The following is a 24,028-nucleotide window of genomic DNA, read 5'->3' as shown; positions in this document are numbered from 1 at the left end:
ATACCAGAGTCCAACTGTTAGGGAAGCCAAGGCATATGAATGAAGGATGATGGAACGGGAAGAGTGGAGGATGAGAGGGAGCCTCCAGGGAGGACCAGCAGGGAGGAGGGAGAGAGGGCAGTGCCCAGACACTAGTTATCAATGAGCAGTCTCCAACTTGCTGGCCCAACCAGCCTCCCTAGGACCAAGAAGGGGTCAGGGGAACTGTTACCCTCTTGGCAATCTATCTTTTCTCTCAGAGTGTGAGCAGAATGCAGAGAAAAACCAGGTGTGTGCAAACTTAATAAAAGAACTCCTTGGTAGGATGCAGGAGTCAGGGGAGCAACCAAGTTGGGAAAAGGAGGGAGCATATGATATATCACTAATACCACATTGACCTCTTAAGAAACCCAAGAGGGTCGACACACTGTCTCCAGTTGGATAATCCTCCATTCAGGATTACCCACCCATGGGGACTCCATGGAAAAAAGCTATTTTGGGAAGCTCATGCAAACCCAAATAGGAAGTAAAGATAGGAATCACTGAATAGGGTTCCCCAGACACTGGGGCAGTGGGTAGTCACTCAAAGAGTGGCAAAGAGAAATCCATCACCTCCCCTGATCCCACCGCCCCATCCTGCCTTCTCTGTCTCCTTTCTTGCCCTTCCCTATCTGTGTTTTATTTGTTTGTTTATTTTTGGTTCATGGGATTAAACCCAGAATGAGCTACATTCCCAGACTTTTTCAATTTTATTTCCAGACAAGGTTTTGCTAAGTTGCCCAGGCTGGCCTCAAAATTTCCATCCTCTACAAATCCTTCACCCATTTTGTTTAATTCCTCTAAATTTATTTTGTATTCATTTTAAGCTATTGCAAATAGCACTTTTTCTTTCTTTTTTTTAAATGCTTTTTTTAAGAGAGAGAGAGAGAGAGAATTTTTAATATTTATTTTTTAGTTTTCGGTGGACACAACATCTTTGTTTGTAGGTGGTGCTGAGGATCGAACCCAGGCGAGCGCGCTACCGCTTGAGCCACATCCCCAACCCAGCACTTTTTTCTTTCATTATCTAATTATTTATTGTCTGTAAAAAAAAGAAATATATTTGATTTTTGGGAAAAAAAAAAAAAGAACTAAGAAGTGAAGTCAGAGAAAACTTAGGAAACCGTTGGTGATCTTAGCCAGTGGAAATTCACCAGAATGGTGGAGTCACAATCCAAATGGGAGTGAACCAAACATAAAAGGGAAATTAGGAAATGAGGAACATTAGACTTTGAAAAATATGATGGAAATGAAAGTGTGAAGAATTATGGGAGGTAGGGTACAGATGGGCCATAGCCAGAGATGAAAAAAAGGTTAAAGTTTTTTCTTTTTCTTTTTTTTTTTTCTGAAAGAAGTGGAGAAAGAGAATCAAAGGTTTAGAAGCTGAGAAAGAAAGAACAAAAACGGTGAATCCTCCTTAATAAAATATATTTTGTCCTTGTATGTATGAGTTTGTTGGGATGAACCCTACTACTATGTATATCCATAAAGCTCTAATAAAAAAAAAATCAATCTTCTTTCCTCAGTCTCCCAAGTAACTGGGATTACAGGCATATGCCACTGTGCTAACCCTCCCCTACCTTTCTATCCCTCCCCTCTAGATCACTGAGACCCTCCCCATCACAGCCACTCCAAGTCTGAACTCCTGACTTCATTTAGAAAGCCCCAGCTTGATTCATCCCAGAAAAACCTGGGATCCACCCCCATCATCTTTTCTCAGCCAACCTGGGCCTCCCTGTGTCCAGGGATGCTCAGGGATAATGAGTTCCTTCCATTATGAGGTAAGGGAATTTTCAGGCTCCAGTTTGACTAGCCATCCTGGCTACACCTTGGCCTGGGCCCTGGAATCCTGGCCCCCTCCCTAGCAAAAGCACCATCAGTCCCTCCCCTGCCACTCTCACAGAATGTCCCACTCTGCTCACCCAATCAGATTAGGGCTTGGCTCCCTGGGTTCTAGAAAATAGAGGTTGCATAGGTAGGGAGGTAGGAAACATACCCCGAGTCTCTGTTAATGGTGCCCATTCCTGGAGCCACATTTGATTTGACTCTCATTCTGAGCACTGAGACTGCATCTTTATGTCTGCAGAAAGCCAGCTTGGGCTCCCCCTACCCTGACACCTAACCCCTACTGTCAGGGTAGGAAAGGATTCAGGGAAGGGGGCTTTGCCTGTAGCCCAGCTCAGGAGGGATCTTAGAGCCAGGGCATCCAGAACCCTGGATAAATGTTCCACCAGTTCCCCCCTGGCTCCCCTCCAGTTCCAACTCCTTGCCTTCTCTAGAGCTAGAGCAGCAGGAATGGCAGAGGGAGTATAAGGGGAACAAAGATGGGGGGCTAGGGAGGTTGTGACGGAGTTGGCTCCCTTCCCCAGGAGAGAACCCTTCACCCAGCCAGTTGGGAACCATGAGTCAAAACTTGGAAAGAAGATGATGCCAGAAACTATAACTTCAGCTCAGCCTACCACTGGGTAGAGAGGCGCTTGCCTGGAACAACAGTTACTAAACCCCAGGGCCCCTCCCTTAACTCTTGGCCTCTGGCTTGGGCAGGCAAGAAGGAGCGGCATCACTGGCTTTACCCCCATCCTCATCTCTGACAGGAATCTGAGAGAACATTGGGCCCCGGTGAGCCTGAATGGCCTCATTGATGTTGTTCACTTCTGACCCTTCTGCCTGGTAGAGAGGAAGACAGTGCGCTCCGTCAAGACCAACCTCTCCCAAAGGGAGGTATACTGAATCCCAGAACAAAGCCACCAGAGTGCCAAGAGAACTCAGCCAGCTGCCCAAGCCCTGCTGTGAGGCAAGAATGAGGCAGCTCGGAACAAGCATGGACAAGTAGCATCCTGGAGCCAGTGGGCAGTGGACAGGGCTGGGAGGAGAAGAGAAGGCCCTCCCAGCCTTCCACTGCCAGCTTCTTTATGCCCTATGCTGACAAAGCATGCAGCCCACCCCACCTTCAGAGACCTTCCCCCCACCCACTTACCCACCCCTGTCTGAGGGAGAGTGAAATCAATCCTGAACTTCAGGAAACCAAGAAACCCCAGACTCAAGGCTGAATAAGTGCTTATAAAGCCTCATTAGCTATGAAGGGAGATGGGTGAGAGTAAGCCAGCTCCCTGGGGTGAGGGTTCTGCAGCCAAGGATGCGCAGGATGTCAGAAAGAATCAAGACTGGAACCCCCAAAGCCCCTGATCCTCTGGAGCACACCCATGCCCTCTCCAAGGCAATGTGATGAGGAAGATGTAGGGAGAGAAGGGTGTGACCTGGGGTGCAGCTGAGATGGGAAGAGGTCCTACTACCCACTCCAGATCTCTTAGTCCAGCCTTTTGCCGCCTACCACAGGAAGCTCAAGAGACTGTGGGAATGCTTGAAGGAGGCCAGGTTGAAGAAAGGGGCAAGGCTGGAAGGGGAGCCCCTGAACTGTCCCTGCTGCTATGGGACTCAGGTTGGGATCTCCAAGGTGTTTCTCTGCCCACGCCACCTGTGCGTTTTCCCCACTCCTTCCCTCACACCCCCCATCCTCCCCTGCATTTCTCCATAGTGGCACTTTTCTTTTCTAAGGGCTTTTCCATCTATCATTTCATATGCACCCTGTGAGGAAGGTTAAGTTGCTTTGCAACCCTTATTTCAGAGGGTTTAGGAAACTATACTTGGAAAAGTTCAGCTCCTTAGCCAAGGTCACAAGCTGCTGCTTGAGGAGTCTGTGAGTCATGCTGGACCATTCTGCGTTTCCAGACTCCCGGTTGGCACTCACTGCTTGCAGCTCTGCTGCCAGCAGAGTTCTCCCCTGCTCCCCCAGGGTGCTCTCTTCCATCTTTACTTTCCTCTTCCTGTCCTTTTGGTTGGCTGCTGTCTTCCTCCTGGGCTGTTTCACCATCATCAATCTATCTTGGGAGCCCCCTTGGCCTTTCCTCGCCAGCTGCAATCACTGGAGAGAACAAGGTACTAGAATAAGGAAGCTTGTGGCCTTCCATTCCATTTTGGGTTCTGTCTCCCAAACCAGGCTCTCCCTCCCCGTCCTAGGCCCCTCTCACCCCCTACTCCACAGCCCCTTCTCTGTGGCTGCCTAAGGTGTGCAGCTTCCATTCTCTTCTCCCCTATCCCAGGAGATCCCATCCGGAGTGGAGGTGGCCTGGAAGGGCAAGAAAGTGTCAGTGATTGCCAGTGCCCCTCCCCCGTGTCATAATGTGATAATGTGATGGGGCTGGGGAAGAATAGACCAAGACTTAGGATGTTAGAAGGACACAAAGATCCCCTTCCTAAGCCTAAGACACCTGTCAAGTCAGGATCTGAAAATCAGAGTCCTTTCTCAAGACCTTGAGGTGATGGTGGGTGAGATGCAGAGGGTCCCTCAGAATGGCAGGGAGTAGTGATGACCGGAATCCTAGTCAGAGGTTTCTTGGGCTCTTTTTGATGCATCCTGTCCTCCCCATACCCTCCCCTCAGCCTCTACCACCATGCTCTAGGAAAGTTGAAGCTAAACCCACCCAGGCTGCACTGAGGTGCAGGAGTGTGCTTCTTTCCCGCGACTCTCAGAGCTTGTGCTTCTGTCTGTCAATCTATCCGTGGCAGTTACTCCAGGTGACAGGGTGTGTCCCTCTCCCTCTACAGAATCCTCAATGCCCATCTGAAAACCTTGTAAGCAGTTGAGCTCTGCACCCCTCGCCAGACCCTGCTCTGGCCAGGGGTGTCTGAGAAAGGAAGCTTAAGCCCCGCAAACGGATCTCCGTGCCTGGGAGCGAAGGACCTGCTGGGTGAAGACATATTGAGGTGTGTGGAAGACGGATAGAGTCCGAGTCACCACTATCATGTATCCAATGCTCAGTCTTTCAAGCTCTGCAGGCTGAAGTCGAGGACTAGCTGTTGTGCGAAAAGGATAGACCTCTGCGCCGACCGCCAGGGTCGGGAAGGGCTTACTGCTGCGCCCGGCAACCGGCTGCAGGAGCTGGCAAGCGCAGTGAGCAAAGGGACTGAGTAGAGTAGGCGGGCTGCAGACTGCAGAGCCTGGGTGTTGACTGTAGCCGGGGGCGGAGCCAGGTGGTGATTGAAGAGCTCGAAGACAGGAGGCGGGGCTTAAGGCTTCTGAGGGGCGGGGCTGAGCGGGGAAGGCAGGACTAGAGGAGCACTAGGCGGGGCATAAAAAGACTGGAGGTGGGGCTCGACAGTGCTAGCAAGACAACGCGAGCGCCAGGCGGGGCCTAAGAAGGCTGGGGGTGGCGGGGCGGGGGTAGGTGGTGGAGGCAGGACTAAGGAGGCGGGAGGCGTGGCTTAAGAAGCTAGGGGCGGGGCTTAAGAGCCTCGGGTCGGCGCTGCGTCGCCTGGGCCGAACTGTACGCCCGCTGCCAGGCCTGCGTGGTGAAACTGTCGGAAAGTGGAGCAGGGTGGTGACATCAGGGCTACCAGGGGTGCAAGGCGGGGCTTACCATAGCTGGGGGTGGGGCTGATCGTCCAGGGGCGGGGCTACCGGCGGGGCGGGGGCAGTGGTGGACTGAATGGGGCGTGGCCGGCCTTGCTCACCTGGATTATCTCAGTACATGCTTCCTCCAGAGAAGCCTTTCTTTTTCTTTCTTTTTTTTTTTTTTTAATATTTTTTAATTGTTGATGGACCTTTATTTTATTTATATGTAGTGCTAAGAATCGAACCCAGTGCCTTGCACATGCTAGGCAAGCGCTCTACAACTGAGCTCCAGCCCCAGCCAGAGAGAAACCTTCTTTATCCTGAGGGAAATACTGGGCCCTTAGCCTGAAGGAATGCCCACTTCCCTTTCTCAGGAAGCTCCCTGTGTCTAACTGGGGGACTATCTGACATAACTCATCACACCCCATCTCTTTGCCAGGTGATCAGGCCCTGGATGTTAACGAGACAGTGGTTCTGGGAGAGGGAAGCAGAAACAGTCTTAAACGGCTGCAAGAGACTTGTAGCAAACTCAACTCCATGCTGACAGGGAACATCGTTCACCTGCTGGGGCATTGCCTGGTGAAAGTCCAGTGAAGGCAGTCTCTGATGTACTGGCTTACCATTAGATAGGATGGTACCAAGCACGAATCTATCACATAAGGTACGGGTCCCAGTACAAAATGAAAATGCAGAGCCCATTATTAAACAACAATTGAGAATTATTATTCAATGAGATGGGGTTGTGGCTCAGTGGTAGAGCACTTGCCTAGCAATTGCGAGGCCTTGGGTTCCATCCTAAGCACCACATCAAAATAAATAAATAAAATAAAGGTTTTGTGTCCAACTACAACTAAAAAATAAATATTAAAAAAAAATTATTATTCAAGCTGGGCCCAGTGACACAGGCCTTTAATCCAAGTAACTCTGGAGGCTAAAGCAGGAGGATCACAAGTTCAAGGCCAGCCTTAGCAACTTGGTGAGACCCTAAGCAACTTAGCGACACTTAAAAAAAAAAAAAAAATGTGGGGATGTAGCTCAGTGGTAAAATGTCCCAAGTTCAATTCCCAGTGCCCGCTCTCCCCAAAAAATATTCAAGATGGCAGCAGCAGAGCATTAAAGCAAGCATGAACCTGTGCCACTGCTTAAGTTGCAAGCCTATGAAGCCGGCCCTGGTACCAAGTGACAGGGTGCAATAGGGTTATTGTCCTCTTCTCCAGGGGAAAGGTGAAACCACCTGTCTGTCCTCCTCCTCACCCCCTCTTTTTGACAAGACATCTTTCCAGGAATCTCCTATTGTCCTGTGCTGGAGGGGAAAGGGTGAATCAGCTGCCTACTGTCATTTACATACATGCTCATAGGGCCCAGCTCCCCAAACCACCTTACTATCCCCTGCCTCCTGGAGGGAGATGGCATGCACCTGGTCCCTCACACCAGCAGTTATTGGCCATGTCTGTGGAGAAAGAGACCATTCTCCAACAGACAAGCTGGTGTGACATCTGGGGTTGCAGGGTGAACCTGGGGGTGGCAACTAGGACAAAATTGAGTTTGATCTCATCCAGCTCCATTCCCTCACTCACAATTGAGCGCTCTCAGGCCCTAAGAGCATGAGAGACTTTCATGAGGGTCACACTTCAGGCTCCTAGTAGAGCTCTCTACAGAACGTAGGTATCCCAGTTCTTAATCCTTGCCCATTTCTGCTCAACTCTAGCACGAACAGGTTAGAGACAAGGGGAGGGGAGGAGTGGCAAGCATGGGGATAGAGGCTGAAATTTTTTTTTTTAATTTTTTTTTTTTGAATTTTAATATTTATTTATTTTTTAGTTTTCGGCGGACACAACATCTTTTGTTTGTATTTGGTGCTGAGGATCGAACCCGGGCCGCACGCACGCCAGGCGAGCGCGCTACTGCCCGAGCCACATCCTCAGCCCATAGAGGCTGAAATTTAAAATGTCATTGCAGACTTTCTCTGAAGTTGGTAGCTCTCCCAATGCAAAGTATCTTGTGATGTTTTTCTCTAGGGTGAAGATGAAGCCCATCCTAGACCAATATTTCTTCCAAAGGGAGACAGTTCCCTTCTGTCTTCTCTGTAAGCTGCTCAGGGGCTTCTGGAGAGAGGAGTTGGTGACTAGGCCCTGATGGAACTTTGTGGCCTTGTCATACAAGGGGACAGATTCCTCTACACCTGGGAGTCAAAAGCCTATCACTGTTTTGTGCTCTGTATGCCATCCTCTCCATATTTTAGGTGCTGGCCAACAATTCCTAGCTCTCCAGATATTTTTTCCACTAAAGATCCCCAATTCTGGGGGCTGGGGATGTGGCTCAAGCGGTAGCGCGCTCGCCTGGCATGCACCGCACTGGGTTCGATCCTCAGCACCACATACAAAGAAAGATGTGTCCGCCGAAAACTAAAAAAAATAAATAAATATTAAAAAATTCTCTCTCTCTCTCTCTCTCTCTCTCTCTCTTAAAAAAAAAAAAAAAAAAAAAAAAAAAAGATCCCCAACTCTGGCTAAGAAATATAGAATAAATGAGGCTTGGGACAGGCCTAGAGGAACTGGTGAAAAAAAAAAAAAAAAAGGAGCTTTGACTCCAAACTTCCCTTAGAAATGAAGGTTCCATCTAGGACCCAGTCTTTTTTTTAGCAAGGGTCAGGAGATGACATCCATCAAGAGGGCTACAAGATAGACGAGAGCTCAGACTCCTACTCCTGCCACATCCATCAGCAGGGTCTCAGGAAGAGTTGGGGTGCTGGATGATCAGTTGACAGAGGAAACTTATATGGGTTCAGGCTGCCACTGACATTGTGATCCTTGGCTGAATGAGCCCAATGGGCAAGGGAATTGGCAGTGGGGAGTGGAGACAGGGCTGACACCTTGAAGTTTGACACTGAACTTGGTGCACATCAAGCTGAACATTAATATCTACTCAACTAGGAGTTTGGGGGTGTCTTGAGCCCCAAAGCTGATTTAGTAATTCAGGAAGAAACCTCAACATTTTTAGGGGATAAGGAAAGGATGTGAGGGGCTGGGTTTGCAGCTCAGTGATAGCATGCTTGCACAAAGCCCATGCTTGATCCCCAGTGCTGCAAAAAGAAGAACAAAGAAAACAGTGTGGGAGTTTTGCTCTGTTCAGATTGGAACATTTGTGGAAATATAGCTCACAATCTGTGATCTGCACACCAAAAGTTCCAGCCTCCCATATGAGATATAAAACACAACACCCTGCGAGCATTCTTCCTACCTCTTCACCAGACGGCCACATCCCCATTCTAACCCATCTTCGTGTCCAGCTTTTCCACCTCATTTTTCTCAGAGAAGATCAGGAAATATATATGTAAGAGGGGGTCACTGCTATAAACTCTCCAGGCATCCCATTTTATACAAGGGGTTCCCCTATCCTACAAGTGTATTCCTGATTCTCCTCAGCCCATAATCCACAGAATTTCAGCTTATTCCCATACTTGCCTGTGTCAGTCAGTGGCTTCCATCTATCTATCACCATCTAACCTTCTCTCTTTCCCTTTTTGGCCCTTTCTATAAGGAAAAATCAACCACAATAAAAAGAAAAAATGAGTAAGGAAATAAGGCCCTGTCCCAATGTGTGTCTGTAGAGCACATTCTGGGCCAGAGAGACATTAAGATTTCCAAAGAGGGGCTGGGGTTGTGGCTCAGTGGTAGAGCACGCACCTTGCACGTGTGAGGCACCGGGTTTGATCCTCAACACCACATAAAAATAAAGGTATTGTGTCCATCTACAACTAAAAAAAATATTTTAAAAAAATATTTCCAAAGAGCAGGTGGCTGGGGCTTCCTGCCTACATTAAGGCAATTATTCTCTTTCAGAGTCCCGCACAAATTTTGCGCAACCCCACACAAATCATAAACTTGGTCCTCCTCCTATCACTTACCTTGATTGGCCACCAGAGGGAAATGAAGAGCAAAGCAAAGCCGGCCACTTGCCTCAGCACCATGCACAACTCCCCACCCTGCATGGGCCAGTTTCAGCATTAGTCACTTTTAATTGACCTGAAGAGTTCTTACAGACTCGTCATTTTTTTAATTTAATTTTTTTAATAGATTGAACCTAGGATGTTGCCCGAGACTTATCAAATTTAAATCTCTTACAGTGCAATTTAAACTCTAAGCCCTGGGAGTACAGATCAGTGGTAGAGCAGTTGCTTAGTCTGCTTGAGGCCCTGGGTTTAATGACTAGTGGAGGGAGACAGGGAGGGAGGGAGGGAAACAGGGAGGGAGGGAGGGAGGGGGAGAGAGAGAGAGAAGGAAGGGAGAAAGGAACATCCCACGGACTTTTGTCTGACCTCACAAGCCTTTATATCTTCTCTCTTCCTTGAATCTTGTAAACCCTATGCTTAGAACATCACCAGGCAGTTTCGTGGAATGGTGCAATGGGGTGGAGTGGGGGTGGAGGTGGGACAAGGAGAATGAGGACAGGTTGGAAAGATCAGAGTGGACAAAGGAAGGCAAGAGATATGAAAGGAGCATATCTCTTGTGGGCCAGAGGAGAAAAAGTCAGCTAGGTGGATTTTTTGAGTCCTCAGAGCAGAAACACACATGACTTTCCTAAACCAGTGTTCTCCAAATCTTTAGAAAATGAGCTAGATCTTGACTTTCAGCCCCTGGAAGGAGATAGGCGTTAGGAAGAAAATCGCAAAAGTCTGGCAGAAGCAAAAGTGGGTTGGCAAGAAGGCAGAGAATGGTGCTTCCTTCCCTAGGGCTGATTACAGGACAGAAGACTGCACAGCCCCAGGGCTTTATGCTGGATTGCAAGTGTCTTATCCATGCAGTGATTCAAAGAGACAGAAATCCAGAAAGAACCAGGTTAATAGAGAGACAGATGGAAAGTATATAACATATGTGGAAAGCAAGCTACGCTCTGCTCTGAGTTAATCCATGATGTATAGAACAGCAGTTTTCAGGCTGTTCCTAAAACTTTGTAACTCCATTTTGTAAAGCAGTAGTTCACCATAAGCTACTCCATTTTGAGTTTAAGTGCTGAGGTGTAATGTCTCTATATCTTGTTTATACAAATAAACAACCACTATCTGCCTGACACAACCATAAGGCATAAATAGATAATTAAACTAGTCATGCTAATAAGAATGACCACCTGTGAACTTATCGAATTAATCAAAAGCATGTGGATGCATAGGTGTATCACGCTCATATCAGAGATACCAGACGACTAAAAGAAACAACCACCTCATCCAAGACCCATAAAAGGAGAACCACCCCAAGAGTAGACACAGTGGCACCTTGACCTCATCCTCTGGTCACTCGTCACCAGCTTTCTCCAGGAAAATCATCACAGTGACAAACCTCCAAGTCTCTGTCCTTGGGTTTTAGCAGCATTCAGTTTCTCCTGGCCCAGATGATCACACAAGTCCCACTCCATTCTGACGTCTCAAACTGATGTTCCAAGGTGACACTGTGAAAATGCTGTCCCTCTGAACCTTGGCCTAAAATAAGTTTCTGTGTTTTAACAACTCTGAGCCCTGAATAATTTCTTTGGCTGACCATCTACAGGGACATTACATTCAGATACTCTGTCTTTACTCTGAGTTCAGCCCTCCAAACCCCTGTAAGTGCCTTAACCATTTCTTAACCTTTCAGTAACCCATACACACTCACACACACATATAAAGTAGATTTTGTGACTTGAGAGTGTTATAGATGTTAAACATTAAGATTAAAATTTAAAAATCTGTGATTGCCTGATTTAGGACTACCAGATGATCCACAGGTATTCAGTAAACTGCTGCTGATCAAAGTGGTTTAGCCTGTGAATTTATTGTTATTCAATAAATTCTGACATCATAGCAAGACACAAATGTGTTTCATCTATGTGTTCATGACAGAGCACACTCAGGACAACATACAACACATTTCTACATACATGCACACTTGTGACAGGGACCAAAAGACTAATGACAAACTTCCCACACACTCACCTCCCCAACTTTGCCTCTTCTAAGGAGGAGGGACATTGGATGGCCTATGCAACGGTTAGAGGTGTTGAAGGAGGAAGTGTTTGATAGATACACAAAGAGGGCAGGGGTGGATGGGAAGGGAAGCAAGCAGTATGGTAAGGAGTGGGGACCAGAGAGGCAAAGGCAAGGTGGTTTTCATTTTGTTTTGTTTTGTTTTAAAACATAGGGAGGAGTCATATGGGAGCATCTGTCACACTGAATGAGACCTTGAAGACAAAAGTAGAGTAGTGAAATGTTTAGGGAGTTTTACTGAGTCTGGGTGGTCTCATCTTCCCATTCACCAGCAGCTCTTCAAGGAAACCTCCAGAAAAGATCACCGTACTCTTCACGTCCTTCTCGTTCATTTGCATTACTTTTTCCATGAGCACTGCTGAGGAATGCCTCATGGTGAACGCAACAGCTCAAGGGTGTTCAGGACCCGTGTGCACACAAATGAGACCACAGAGCCCCATGCTACAGGCCTTGCGGGTAAATCCCTTAACTTGTCATTTACAGAGCTAGGCATGGGTGTCAGGTCTCCTTTAAAATTCCTTCCAGGCACAGACAGAAGACAGAAGCAGGACCTGAGTGACCTACAGTGAGACTCCTGACCCCCCTCAACAGGCATCTTGGGCTTTTCCAGTAATATTGCTGCTATGCCTCTGCCTCTGTTGACAGACATGTGTGCCTTCAGTGTTCCACGAGCAGCTGAGACACAGAATACTTTATCCCAGAAAACCTCCTGGCCTAGCTCCGTCTCTGCCTAGACTTATGTATCTAGCGGTACCAGAGATATGTATATGGGGCTAAAACAAACGCACTGAGGTGGGGATGGGCAGGCTGACACACAGGACGGTGAAGAACAACTTCTCAGCAGCTCTGATCTCTCCTGGAATCATCTCTCCTGGAATCTTATCCCCTTATCGCACCTGTAAGGCCTACCACGAATCCCAGATGCTTCCTGATAGACCACGTTCACATCAAAACAAAGATGCCGACCCTCCTCATTCATACACACATACGCACACACGTGTGTATGTACACACACCCCCACTCCCTCTGCCTCTCTGTATCTCCCAAAGATGGCCACAAACTAACCTTCACCTGCCACCTAGCTCCTGGCCCGGTTGCCCCCACCTATGCTAACACCTTCCTGGCAGCACCCTATCCACCCCCTCAGCCCTTTGGATGCCAGAGCCTGGGGGCCTGGGGCAAGGCGCACCTGGAACAGGTTGATGCTGTTCTCCCGGAAGTGGAGCGGGAGGGGGTGGGGTCACCGGGGCAGGCGGGGTCCCTTGAAGCCTATATCCCTGTCTCCACAGAGGCATAAAGCAGCCTCTCCGGGCAAAGGACAGTCATCCTCTCAACCTACAGGCAGAGCAAGCCCTGGGCCCTCACTCCACACCAGGTTTCCTGAAGGACCCAGAGCATCATTCCCTGGTAAGAATTTGATGACGGGAGAGGAGGCAGGGGACAGTTTGGTGATCTAGGGAGCTGAGTGGGACCAGAAGGGCAGTCGGGTAGGTATCCTGATAGATCTTGGGGAAGGAAGGGGAGGTGGCCCAGTGAGTGCCTCTCTGGTGAGGAGTCCCATGTGCCCTCAGTTATCCCCAAGAGGTTGTCCTAGCCCATCATGGCCCTCCCAGGAGTAAGGGGTGACAAAGCACATTGGAGCAGGAAGAATGGCCCCACACATCTGTGACTGTGCCTCCACTTCCCTGACTCTGTGAGGTACCACAAGAAAGCGAGGCACTTCCAGGCCAGCTGGTAGGTTCTCGTCCACCCACAGGGATAATCTGGGTGTGCCTCCAGCTGCCCAGCAGAGCACCTGGACTTGAACATCAAAGACAGAGACCTAAGATGGTGAACTTCGGGCTCTCATAGGCCCCACATTCTCCGAGGCTCTCTTACCCCAGCATGAGTCTCCCAGGGCTGCTTTCATTCATTCATTCATTCTTTCTTTCTTTTTTCTTTTCTGCACTCATTTGCCAAGCTCCAACTCTGTGCCAGGCACTGCCTTGGTACTGATGCTACAGAGGTGACTAAGACCCATTGCCAGCTGTCGGGGAAGTCGCAGTAGAGTAGGTGAGTCAGGTGAAGAGATCATAACAACATGAAGTGGCAGGTGTTTCAGGAGATGTACACAGCACTTGGCTGTGAAGTCACCAGATGCCTGAAGGAGTGAGGGGAGGTGTCACCAGGGAGTGACCTAAATTGAGTCTTTAAAAAATGAATAGGAATGCTTTAGATTGGGAAGAGGATACGAAAAGCAGAGAGAACAAAAGCAAAGAACATCAACATGCCTGGAGCGGTGGGGCAGCCACCATGATGGGACGTGAACCCCCATCAACAAAGGGCAGCTAGTGCAGTGCCCAGCTCTGCCTTCCGGCACCTTGACTCCAGTGGTGACTGCTTCCCTGGCAATGGCTGCTCCCGGGTGTGAGAGAAAGCTTCACTTCTACAGCTAATGAAATGCTCCATCCAGGCTCTGTGACTATGAAAAAAAAAAGAATGTAGACTGAGAAAAGAGCCCTTTGGTTGTGGCTTCCCTAGCCCGCCATGTAAGCTCTGGAACCTGGGTCTCCTCACCGTAACATGGAAACTTCCTGGGTTCTTTCCAGGTCTAACATTTGAGAATCCAGGCATCTTTAAGAGCTCCCCCTGCCCCAGAGCAGGGTGGCTCCCCACTGCAGGGACCTTACCAGGTCCTTGGCAGCCATCTGGACAGTCTCATCTCTCTCCCCACAGGAACAATGACCATGTTTGAAAACGTCACCCGGGCCTTGGCCAGACAGCTAAACCCTCGAGGGGACTTAACGCCCCTGGACAGCCTCATTGATTTCAAGCGCTTTCACCCCTTCTGCCTGGTGTTGAGGAAGAGGAAGAGCACACTGTTCTGGGGGGCCCGCTACGTCCGCACCGACTACACCCTTCTGGATGTGCTTGAGCCAGGCAACTCACCCTCAGGTGAGCCTCAGCCGTGGGCCTGGATTCTGAGGGGTGCTGCCGGGTAGGAGTCAGGCACCTGCCCCACGAGGAGGACTGGCAAGCTCCTCTCTGACCTGCTTTGGTTAGGAGTCATCTCCTTGACATATTCATTAGGAACTAAATAGGTGACAGAGAATGCCTCTCACCCCAGACCCTTCTACCCTTCCTGCAGATCCAACAGACTCTGGGAACTTTGGCTTTAAGAATATGCTGGATGCCCGAGTGGAGGGAGAGGTGGATGTACCAAAGACGGTGAAGGTGAGGGGGACTGCCGGGCTCTCCAGGAACAGCACGCTGGAGGTCCAGACACTCAGTGTGGCTCCCAAAGCCCTGGAGTCCTTGCACGAGGAGAGGTGAGAATGGAAAGGGCTGAGGGGCTAACAGGGTGGGGTGGGGCATGGAAAGGGTGCATTGGGCCAAGAGTGAAAGAGTGAGACCCTCACCCTGACCTACGCCAATGTGATCACCACAGGGAGTGTATTCAGGCCATTTCCTAAGCACTCCTTTCTGTCCTTCACTACCCCCAGTGTCACACACACCTGGGGATGAATGCATCCACGTTCATGAGACCTTGGAAAAGTCATTTCTCTCAAAACTTCAGTTTTCTGAATGATGGAGTTAGATGATCATTCCTAAGGTTCCTTCCAACTTTAGAACTATTAAATGCCCTAAAATGGGGAGGGGCGGGATCTTGAACTGCTCCCTCCTGAAGCATGAGCCCAGTGGTCTGCTCCCATAAGTGACGCTTTCTGCCTGGCCCCATACACACACCAAGCACACCCTCGGGAATGCTGTCCCAACAGCACAAGGGGTGTGGCAGATGCCACATTGATGCTAGGCTCCATGCATGTTTGGCTTGATGGGGGAACTGACTTTCAAGTAGTTAAGTAGTGGTTAAAAGAAGAGGTAAGGACTGGGGAGTCCAGCTGGAAGGGCTGGAGTGTTCAGAAGTTACTCAGTAAACATTTGCACGACTCTGGTTGAATGAAAAGCATCCTGTTATGGGCTTGCGTACCCCTCGAGCATCTTTGTCCAAGAACTCTGTGACCTAGGAAAGTGAAAACTAAGATGCCACAATTACTAAAATCCAAGACAAGAGTGGTCAGTGCCAGGGGAATGAACCTTGTGGAAGGCCATAGGAACTTCTCATCAGGGAAAGAAGGTAAGACCCCACAGATGTGGTGGCCCATGATCTAGGGCTTGAAAGATGAAAAGAAATTATACACACAGGGCTGGGAGAAGACACACACGTGAGACCTCTCAAAACCAATAAGAACAGTCCAACTGGCATGTGCAAAAGAGGCACCCGTGAAATAAGAAGAAGATGTAGGGTGGACTCAGCTCATGGAGGAGCAGGGCCAAAGAAAGGAGGTGGACGTGTAGGCTCTGATGTGTCCCATGACAAGATGGAGGAAGTTGTTGGATAGAGGAAGAGGGAGAGGGGTTTGAGAAATAGGAAAGATACTGTTCTACTATGCATCAGAGATGTAAAATGACGACAAGAGCTGGGCAAGAGCAGCTGGAATGAAGACAGAGGAATAGATGGACAGCCTATTCTATGCAGAGGGCAATAGAATGGCCAGATGCAGTGGAGCACGCCTGTAATCCTAGCAATTTGGGAGGGTGAGACAGGAAGATTACAAGTTCAAGACCAGCCTCAGCAATTTAGCGAGGCCCTAAGCAACTTAGCAAGACCCTGTGTCAAAATAAAATACAAAAAGGGCTGGGATATGACTCAGTGGTTAAGTGACACTGGATTCAATCTCCACTACTACTACTACTACTACTACTAATAATAATAATAATAATAATAAAGGCAATAGAATGGACTTGGCAGCTGATTGCAGGGTGAGGGCAAAGATTTTGTCAAAGATGACCTTGTGTTTTGACCCAGATTATGACATTATGAGACATTATAGGTGACATTACAGGTGATAAGAAGACAGAGGTGAGAAGTGGATCTGTAGAGAAAGATTGTGAGTTTCTCTTAGACATTTTAAATTTGTGGTTCTGCTTTGGCATTGGCTGAGAATATTTAACAGGTAGTTGGAATCAAGGACCTGGAGATCAGGAGTGAGAAGGTGCTTTGGGCCCTCAAGTAAAGACACATTTGTGTTGAACAGCAAAATAATACTGTAGAAACTGGGGGGAAAGTTGGAGGGAGTACCAAGAGCAGAGGAGTGAGAACAAGATCTCAGAGAACATAGCATTTTAGGGAGCCAAATAAACTGGAAAAGGGGATTCAGACAGAATGGATAAGATGCAGGAGCCAGAAAGACAGGGGCAGAACCAGCATGGTACAGTGTGCTCAGAAACCAAGAGAAGACAGAGTTGCCTTGGACAGCAGGTGCAGTGTCATTGATTTTGATGAACATTGATTTTTGTCATTGTGATTTCAGCTAAGTTGGGGAAATAGAAGCCAAGTTATAGAGAATTTAGAATTCAGGGCAGTAAGGAATTAAAAAGTGGGTACAGTTGTGTCTTTTGAGATATTTGCCAATAAGTAAAGGAAAGAAATAGGATGGTCATTTGAGAGAGTAACTGGATCAAAGGAAGTGAATTTTTAGGACCAGGGACATGTTTATATGTGGAAGTAAATAGAAGGAGCAAAAAGAGAGGAGAGACTGATGTTAATGGCAAGAGATGAATCCAGAAGAGATGAAGCAGAAGGCAAGGAAGGAGAATCATGGCGGGGCAGAAGGAGAAGGGGAAAGGAAGCAACCATGCGGCCCTTTCTGGGCCAGGTTCTGTGCCAAATGATGACCTGGTTTACCTCCACACTGGAGGGAACCATCTTTATCCTCCTTTTATAGATGAGGCACCTAAGCCTCAGAGAAGCTGTGGTTGATCTGGGTTTCCAACTCAGACTGATCCCAGAGTCCTCACTCCTTCCCTGTCACCATAATGTCCAGTTCCCACAAATGACCGTAGAAAAGAGAAGGGCATGGCCCAGGTGGGGAGAAGCTCTGGATGGTCCCCTTATCCTTCTTCTGCCACAGGAAGCTGGCAGCAGATCACCCTTTCCTGAAGGAGATGCGAGATCGTGGTGAGAATCTGTATGTGGTGATGGAGGTGGTGGAGACGGTACAGGAGGTCACTCTGGAGAGAGCCGGCAAGGCAGAGGGCTGCTTCTCCCTCCCGTTCTTTGCCCCACTGGGGCTACAGGTTTGGTTCAAACACACACACACATACACACACACACACACACACACACACACACATACACACACACGCACTTACATTTCCAGAGGTTTCATTAACTTTGCTGGGCAGGTACCCACTGAGGATACTGAAGAAGACTTACTGACTTACCCCTTCTCCTACCTCCTCAAGATCCAAACCCTAGTTGGCCAGACACAACCCCCTTCTCCAGTTGATGGTGCCCAGTGTAAGCAGATCTCTGTTCCAGATGCCACAGGGAATATTGGGAAGGGGAAACATGCTCCTGAGTTTTCTCTCATAGTACTTCCAAGCTAAAAAACAGAGCTCCTTGCTCACAGAAAGTTCTCAGGCTCAAAGTCAAGAAGCATCAGTTAAAGCCCAGAGACTACAGTCTTGGGAAATTCAATGGAAATAAGCAAGGCTCACATACCTATACCTAGTAAGTATAAATATTCAAGGGATGATTTGGCATTTGGGGACAGGAGGAGAGATTAGTCATGAAAGACTTCTGAATGAGGTAAGCAAGGGACAGATGGAGAAGAGAAAAAAGGAATCGGGGCCTGGAGGTGGGACAGGGTGGTGTACAGGCACTTGATGGAGCAGGTTGGCCCAGTTCCTTTCATGGATCTGAACCAGGAAGAATCCTGGATGGGCACTGGAAATGAGTGGGAAGGCTTCAAAGCCCGTTCCACAAGTTCAGACTGGATAGAAAGATGATCTGGGACACCACTAAATGGTTCCCAACTTGCTATCTCCCCAAAGCTCTCAGGCCTGGCTTTCCACCTGCCCCACCACCACTCCCAATGTCTCATGCTTAGGATTTCTGCAGATTCACAAATCCTCATTGTCTAATCCTAGGGATCTGTAAACCACAAGGAGGCTGTAACCATCCCCAAGGGCTGCGTCCTAGCCTTTCGAGTGAGACAGCTGATGGTCAATGGCAAAGATGAATGGGGTGAGTGGAGTCCTGGAAGATTTTTCCCTAAGATGACAATTACTTGCATCATTACCAAGGCATCCTGGTCCCCTCTTGTGGCCATGTCAGGGAATGGCAGAAGGAGTGTATTGTATCATCCAGTGCTGGGGACTGAGCCACAGGGCCTGCTCCAGAGGAAGGGGGAAGGGGCTTCTGGGTTCTGAGCATCTGCTGGGTGCTAGGCATTGTGGAGGCTGGGACAAGGGACATAAAACTAAACAAAATCAGCCTCCACTCTCAAGAAACCAAAGGAGGATCAATGCCAATACTAGGATGCCAAGTAGAAACAGTGCTATCTAGGAGAGAACTTCGAACTTCCTGTAGTAGAGGTCGAGTGGAGAATTAGATAAGCCATTTGAGGGACAGGATCTAGCCCTGAGAAAGGGGCCCTTGGGCTTGAGGCTGGAGAAAGAAGGATAAGCGACCTCCTGATCTTCTTCTCTTGCTCCTTGCAGATATTCCCCACATCTGCAATGACAGCATGCAAACCTTCCCTCCAGAAGGTAAGTGAACTGGCTCTCCACAGCTCCTGCCCTGCCCTTTACTAGCAGATTCTGTAATCCCTCTGGGAGCCCCCTGCTTTTGTCTCCCACATCCCAGAATATCTATCCTCAACTTTAGGAAAGACAGAGGTATATAATAGTACCCACAAGGGACAGAGAGAAGGACAGAGACCAGAGACACAATCAGAAGCAGAAACAGGACTTGGAGTCAGTGTGTGTTGCCAAATTGTGGGAGTGGATGAGCTAACAGGATCTCCATGTGTTTGTATAATCATCCCCCATGAAGCTACCTTGACAGATGCTTTAGACAAAAAAGGCAGAAATGAGTTTTATGCTGACCGCTGTGCCTTGTTTCTCTCTTCAGAAAAGCCAGGAGAGGGGAAATGTGCACGTAAGTGAACCTATCACTCCACTGCAACTTTCTTGACTCTAGTTTAAAAAACAGTAGTCTTTTCCCCTCCTGCGTGAGACTGACAGGGAAGAGGGCAGAGCAGGTCTCATTAGCAATTGTCCCTGACACATGGCAGAAATTCTGCTAGCTTAGGAAAAAGCAGTGGAAGATGCCCAGGTGGTCTGATATCTCAGACCTTTATCCCCAAAATCCTTGGAAGCTATAACCTATTTCAAACATATATGTTACTCTGCCACCCAGGATCTGGGACAAAAACTGAGTCACAGTGATGCCAATTCCCTCTGGATGCCTCTTTTCACATTCCTGATAGCTCTTCTCCTGATCCATTCCTGATTCCCAGGAATGGTGCAAGAGTATCTTTAAGATAGTTGGGATCTCCCAGGAGCCAGACTGGACCTGTTACCGCATTCCAATTAGTGTCTCATCCCCTGGGGATGGCTGCCAATCTGAAGGTCTGCATTCTTATCTATTTTGTTTGTTTTTCTTATGTTTTTCAGTTATCCAGGCATCTGATGTTGGTAAGGAATTTTGTTTCTTCCAAGATTTTGGCACAAAGGTGGAGGGAGAAGCATTAGGGTAGAGGGAAGGCCAGGCAAGGGCTGAGTGTCAGGTTCTAGGGTTTGGAGCCACTTCCAAGGAACCACTCTTTCCAGTGCAGAATCAATGTATTCCCTGGATGCCAGGCCCTGAGAGGGCCAGGTTCTGGTTCATGCTCTCCCTGGATACAGAGCCACTGCTCTCTGAAGCATCCCCGCCTTGGCCTTTAGGAGGTCACCAAAGTCATTCTCCCTTGTCTCTAAATCTTGAGAAGGGGGATTAGACCTTCCTCTCAACGTTTAGCTGGCATCTCTGAGAATGGGAAGTCATTTGCTTACTGATACAGGATGAGGCCTGGGGTCTCAGGATAATTAACTGTTGGGTTAGATGACACCCCCTTGCCCCACCCCTTCTGTTGGGGCTGGAGGATAACTTCATAACTCTGATCCTTGGTAAAGAAAAAAAGGCCATCTCAAGCTGGAAGCAGGGGATGGAGCCCTGAGTGGGGCGAGAGGAGGGGCCTAGGGGAGAACACTTTCTAAAAGGGAGGAGAGGCTCTCAGATGAAGGACTGGTCGGTATGTTTCCTGTCCTCATAGGGGAAGTACATGAGGATTTTGGGACACTGAAAGAAGAGGTTCAGAGAGAGACCCAAGAAGTGGAGAAGCTGAGTCGAGTGGGGCAGAGTTCCCTGCTCAGCTCCCTTAGCAAACTTCTAGGGAAGAAAAAAGAACTCCAAGACCTGGAGCTCGCGGTAAGTCCCCAGCAGGAGGATGGGAGGTGGGGCAGAAGGAGAGGTTGGGGTGGCCGGCATTTGGGGCACTGCTCTTGGTGGGGATACCTGACAGAGGCAAAAAGTGGCCAATGGCCAGGAAAATAACTTCCCTGAGACTGGCAAGTGCCCCCAGGCTACCAGGTGACCACTGCCCTCTCTGTCCCCTGAAAAAGGCCAAACCACACAGGTTTCCCTGAGACACACACTCCCTTTGATGGACAGAAGGTGGGCAGTAGACCAAAAGTGCCTCTGCTGGAAGGAGCCAGAACCTTTCCAGAGTCCAGAATCCAGTAACCAAGGAACACAGGAGTCTAATCCTTTACAGGATTTGTTACTACATAAAGAGAAACTGGGAAAAGGGAGAGAAGTGCCATGTATTGAGGGACTATCATGTGTCAGGTGCCACCTGTTCAATCTTTTTTGTTGTTTTTTGGTACCGGAGATTGAACCCAGGGGCACTTAACCACCGAGCCACATCCTCACCCCTTTTTAATATTTTACTTAGGGCTGGGGATGTGACTCAAGTGGTAGTGCACTCGCCTGGCATGCGTGAGGCACTGGGTTCAATCCTCAGCACCACAAAAAAATAAATATATTACGTCCACCTAAAACTAAATATATATATATATATATATATATATATATATATATATTTTTTTTTTTTTTTTTTTTTTTTTACTTAGACAATGTCTCAATGAGTTCCTAAGGGCCTCGCTGCTGAGGCTGGCTTTGACCTCCCATCTTCCCGCCTCAGCCTCCCAAGGCCCTAGGATTACAGGCGTGCATCACCACACCAGGCTTCTTTGGGCAATCTTAAATGTCACCTACCTTTTCCCACAGCTTGAAGGGGCTCTAGACAAGGGACATAAAGTAACCCTGGAGGCACTCCCAAAAGATATCGTACTATCAAAGGAGGCTATGGATGCTGTTCTCTATTTCCTTGGAGCCCTAACAGGTAAGTAGGAAATAAAGTCTTCACTTTTTCAGTGATAGAAATGAATCACCTGAGTGAATACCAGGACATTATACTACAGTTATGTAGTTTATATATATATATATATTTTTTTTTAAAGAGTAGATTCTTTTTTTTAAGAGAGAGAGAGAATTTTAATATTTATTTTTTAGTTCTCGGCGGACACAACATCTTTGTTTGTATGTGGTGCTGAGGATCGAACCCAGGCCGCACGCCTGCCAGGCGAGCGCGCTACCGCTTGAGCCACATCCCCAGCTCTATATATGCATTTTTAAAAAGTAGTTCTATTCCTAAGGATTAATTTGATCTCTCTTTTGTGTATGTGTATATTTTGTTGTTATTATTATTTTTGGTATCGGAGATTGAATCCAGGGATGCTTAATCACTCAGCCACATTCCCAGCCCATTTTTATATTTTATGTAGAGACAGGGTCTCGCTGAGTTGCTTAGGGCTTTGCTAAATTGCTGAGTCTGACTTTGAACTCCCGATCCTCCTGCCTCAACTTCCCAAGCCACCACATCTGGCTCACTTGATCTCTTTGGATAACCTGAGAAGATAGTCTTTCTTATAGATTTGGGAATTAAGCCCACTTTTTTCAACTACATATATAAACCTTCTGCACATAACTAAGCTCACAAACTTCTGTACTGATATCTGTTGGCTTTCATTTCTGAGAATAACATCCTATAATCTTGTCCCTACATTCTCTCCTTCCCTCTACATGAAACATCCCCCCATTTAGAAAACTCTGGTGGTTAGAGTCAGGTGATGGGTGGCGAAGAAAGAGAGGAAACAAGGAAGAAGAAAAACTCTCTTGTCCTTTAGGTATAAGCTGAGGTGTTCATTCCCATAAGAAGGCTGCCTTCAAAAGCCAGAACCAAAGTAGACCCCTCAGCCGTGGCTCCCTTAACACCCCAAACTGTAATTCCACTACAGTTTCTTTGTCTTCTCTATAAGACTGCAATTTCCTTGAGTGAAGGGAGTATGGCTTTACATAACACCTGGCAGAGAAGCCTAGCATAGTGCAGGCATTCAACCATGAATGAAGGAATGAATTAATCAATCAATGTGTGCCTGAGTTCCAGAAGTATACTATTTGGAGTCTGCTATCCTCTCTGCACCAACATACATCTCTTTCTCTGCTTTTTTTTTTTTTTTTTTCTCCAGTGCTGAGTGAAGCCCAACAGAAGCTTTTGGTAAAGTCCATGGAGAAAAAGATCCTACCAGTGCAGCTTAAGCTGGTGAGAAATACACACACACACACACACACACACACACACACACACACACACACACAGTGTCAGGCAGAGTTCAGGAGGAAGCAGCTAGAACCAATGGAAAGGTATAGATTTAGCCTGATGACAGAAGAGTCTGGAAGGCCTCTCCCTTATTCCAAGAGCTCATGCTCACTTATCTTTCCATGTTTCTTCCTTTTTGTTATTTCACAACAAGGGGAAGGGCGAATTTCTGCCATACTCTGGGTTTATCAGCCTGTTCTTGGGAGAAGAGACAGAAAATTGGCTTTGCTTATTCCGAGTGATGTAAGCAAATCTTTTAATGTCTCTGAGTCTATCTTGATTTATTCCTCAGTAAAATGGGGCCAAAATAAATGTACTGCTGATTGTATAGGGCTGTTAAAAGACGAACATGGAGCTGTAATGTGTAAGATAAGGAGTTATGATAAGGAGAATATAACCTATGGTTTTTACAAAGTCTTCTTCTACATCTTCCTTTCCATGATATTTTGTTTGGTTCTTGCAGGTGGAGAGCATGATGGAACAGAATTTTCTGCAGGATAAAGAGGGCATTTTCCCCCTGCAACCTGAGTTGCTCTCCTCCCTTGGTGAAGAGGAACTGACCCTCACAGAAGCTCTAGTGGGGCTGAGTGGCCTGGAAGTGCAGCGATCAGGCCCCCAATACACGTGGGATCCAGACGCCCTCCCCCACCTTTGTGCCCTTTATGCTGGTCTCTCCCTCCTTCACCTGCTGACCAAGGCTTCCTAAGAGACTTCGGTCTGCCCCCTGCTCCCGATGCCTGCCCAGACTCACAGTGCTGTGTCCTTAATACCCAAAGGCATTTCAGAACTACCAGGACAAAGAGGACTAAAATCCTAGTTGATCACCCATGATAACCAAGTTCTACCTGCCCCACTCTGTATCTCGCCGTGCCCTCTACCTCCATAACCCACTAAGCCAGTCTGCTGATGCCTAAATCCTGTAGAAATAGAAGCACTCAACCTTTAAACTATTAGCCATTTCAGCAAAACTTAAAATAATTAATTAATTAATTAATTTCCTATCCTAAT

At 47.9% G+C, this 24,028-nt stretch overlaps 1 protein-coding gene across 2 annotated transcripts; it reads left to right on the top strand.

The window, feature by feature from the left end:
• The first annotated feature begins 14,149 nt into the window (after positions 1–14,149).
• LOC143410153 (gasdermin-A) lies at positions 14,150–23,726 on the top strand. Of its 2 annotated transcripts, XM_076870868.1 has the most exons (11): positions 14,150–14,363; positions 14,557–14,737; positions 17,384–17,549; positions 18,405–18,501; positions 18,978–19,025; positions 19,390–19,416; positions 19,935–19,955; positions 20,573–20,727; positions 21,589–21,703; positions 22,890–22,963; positions 23,484–23,726. In XM_076870868.1, exons 1-11 carry the CDS (start codon positions 14,150–14,152, stop codon positions 23,724–23,726), a joined length of 1,341 nt encoding a protein of 446 aa, XP_076726983.1. The 2 variants fall into 2 exon arrangements, with proteins under 2 accessions (XP_076726983.1, XP_076726984.1); XM_076870869.1 differs by lacking the exons at positions 19,390–19,416; positions 19,935–19,955 and having other exon boundaries at positions 18,978–19,029; positions 20,529–20,727.
• The last annotated feature ends 302 nt before the right edge of the window (positions 23,727–24,028 follow it).

Source organism: Callospermophilus lateralis, chromosome 11, assembly GCF_048772815.1.
Source record: "Callospermophilus lateralis isolate mCalLat2 chromosome 11, mCalLat2.hap1, whole genome shotgun sequence".
NCBI lineage: Eukaryota > Metazoa > Chordata > Mammalia > Rodentia > Sciuridae > Callospermophilus > Callospermophilus lateralis.
This window is presented reverse-complemented; position numbering and strand designations above follow the sequence as displayed.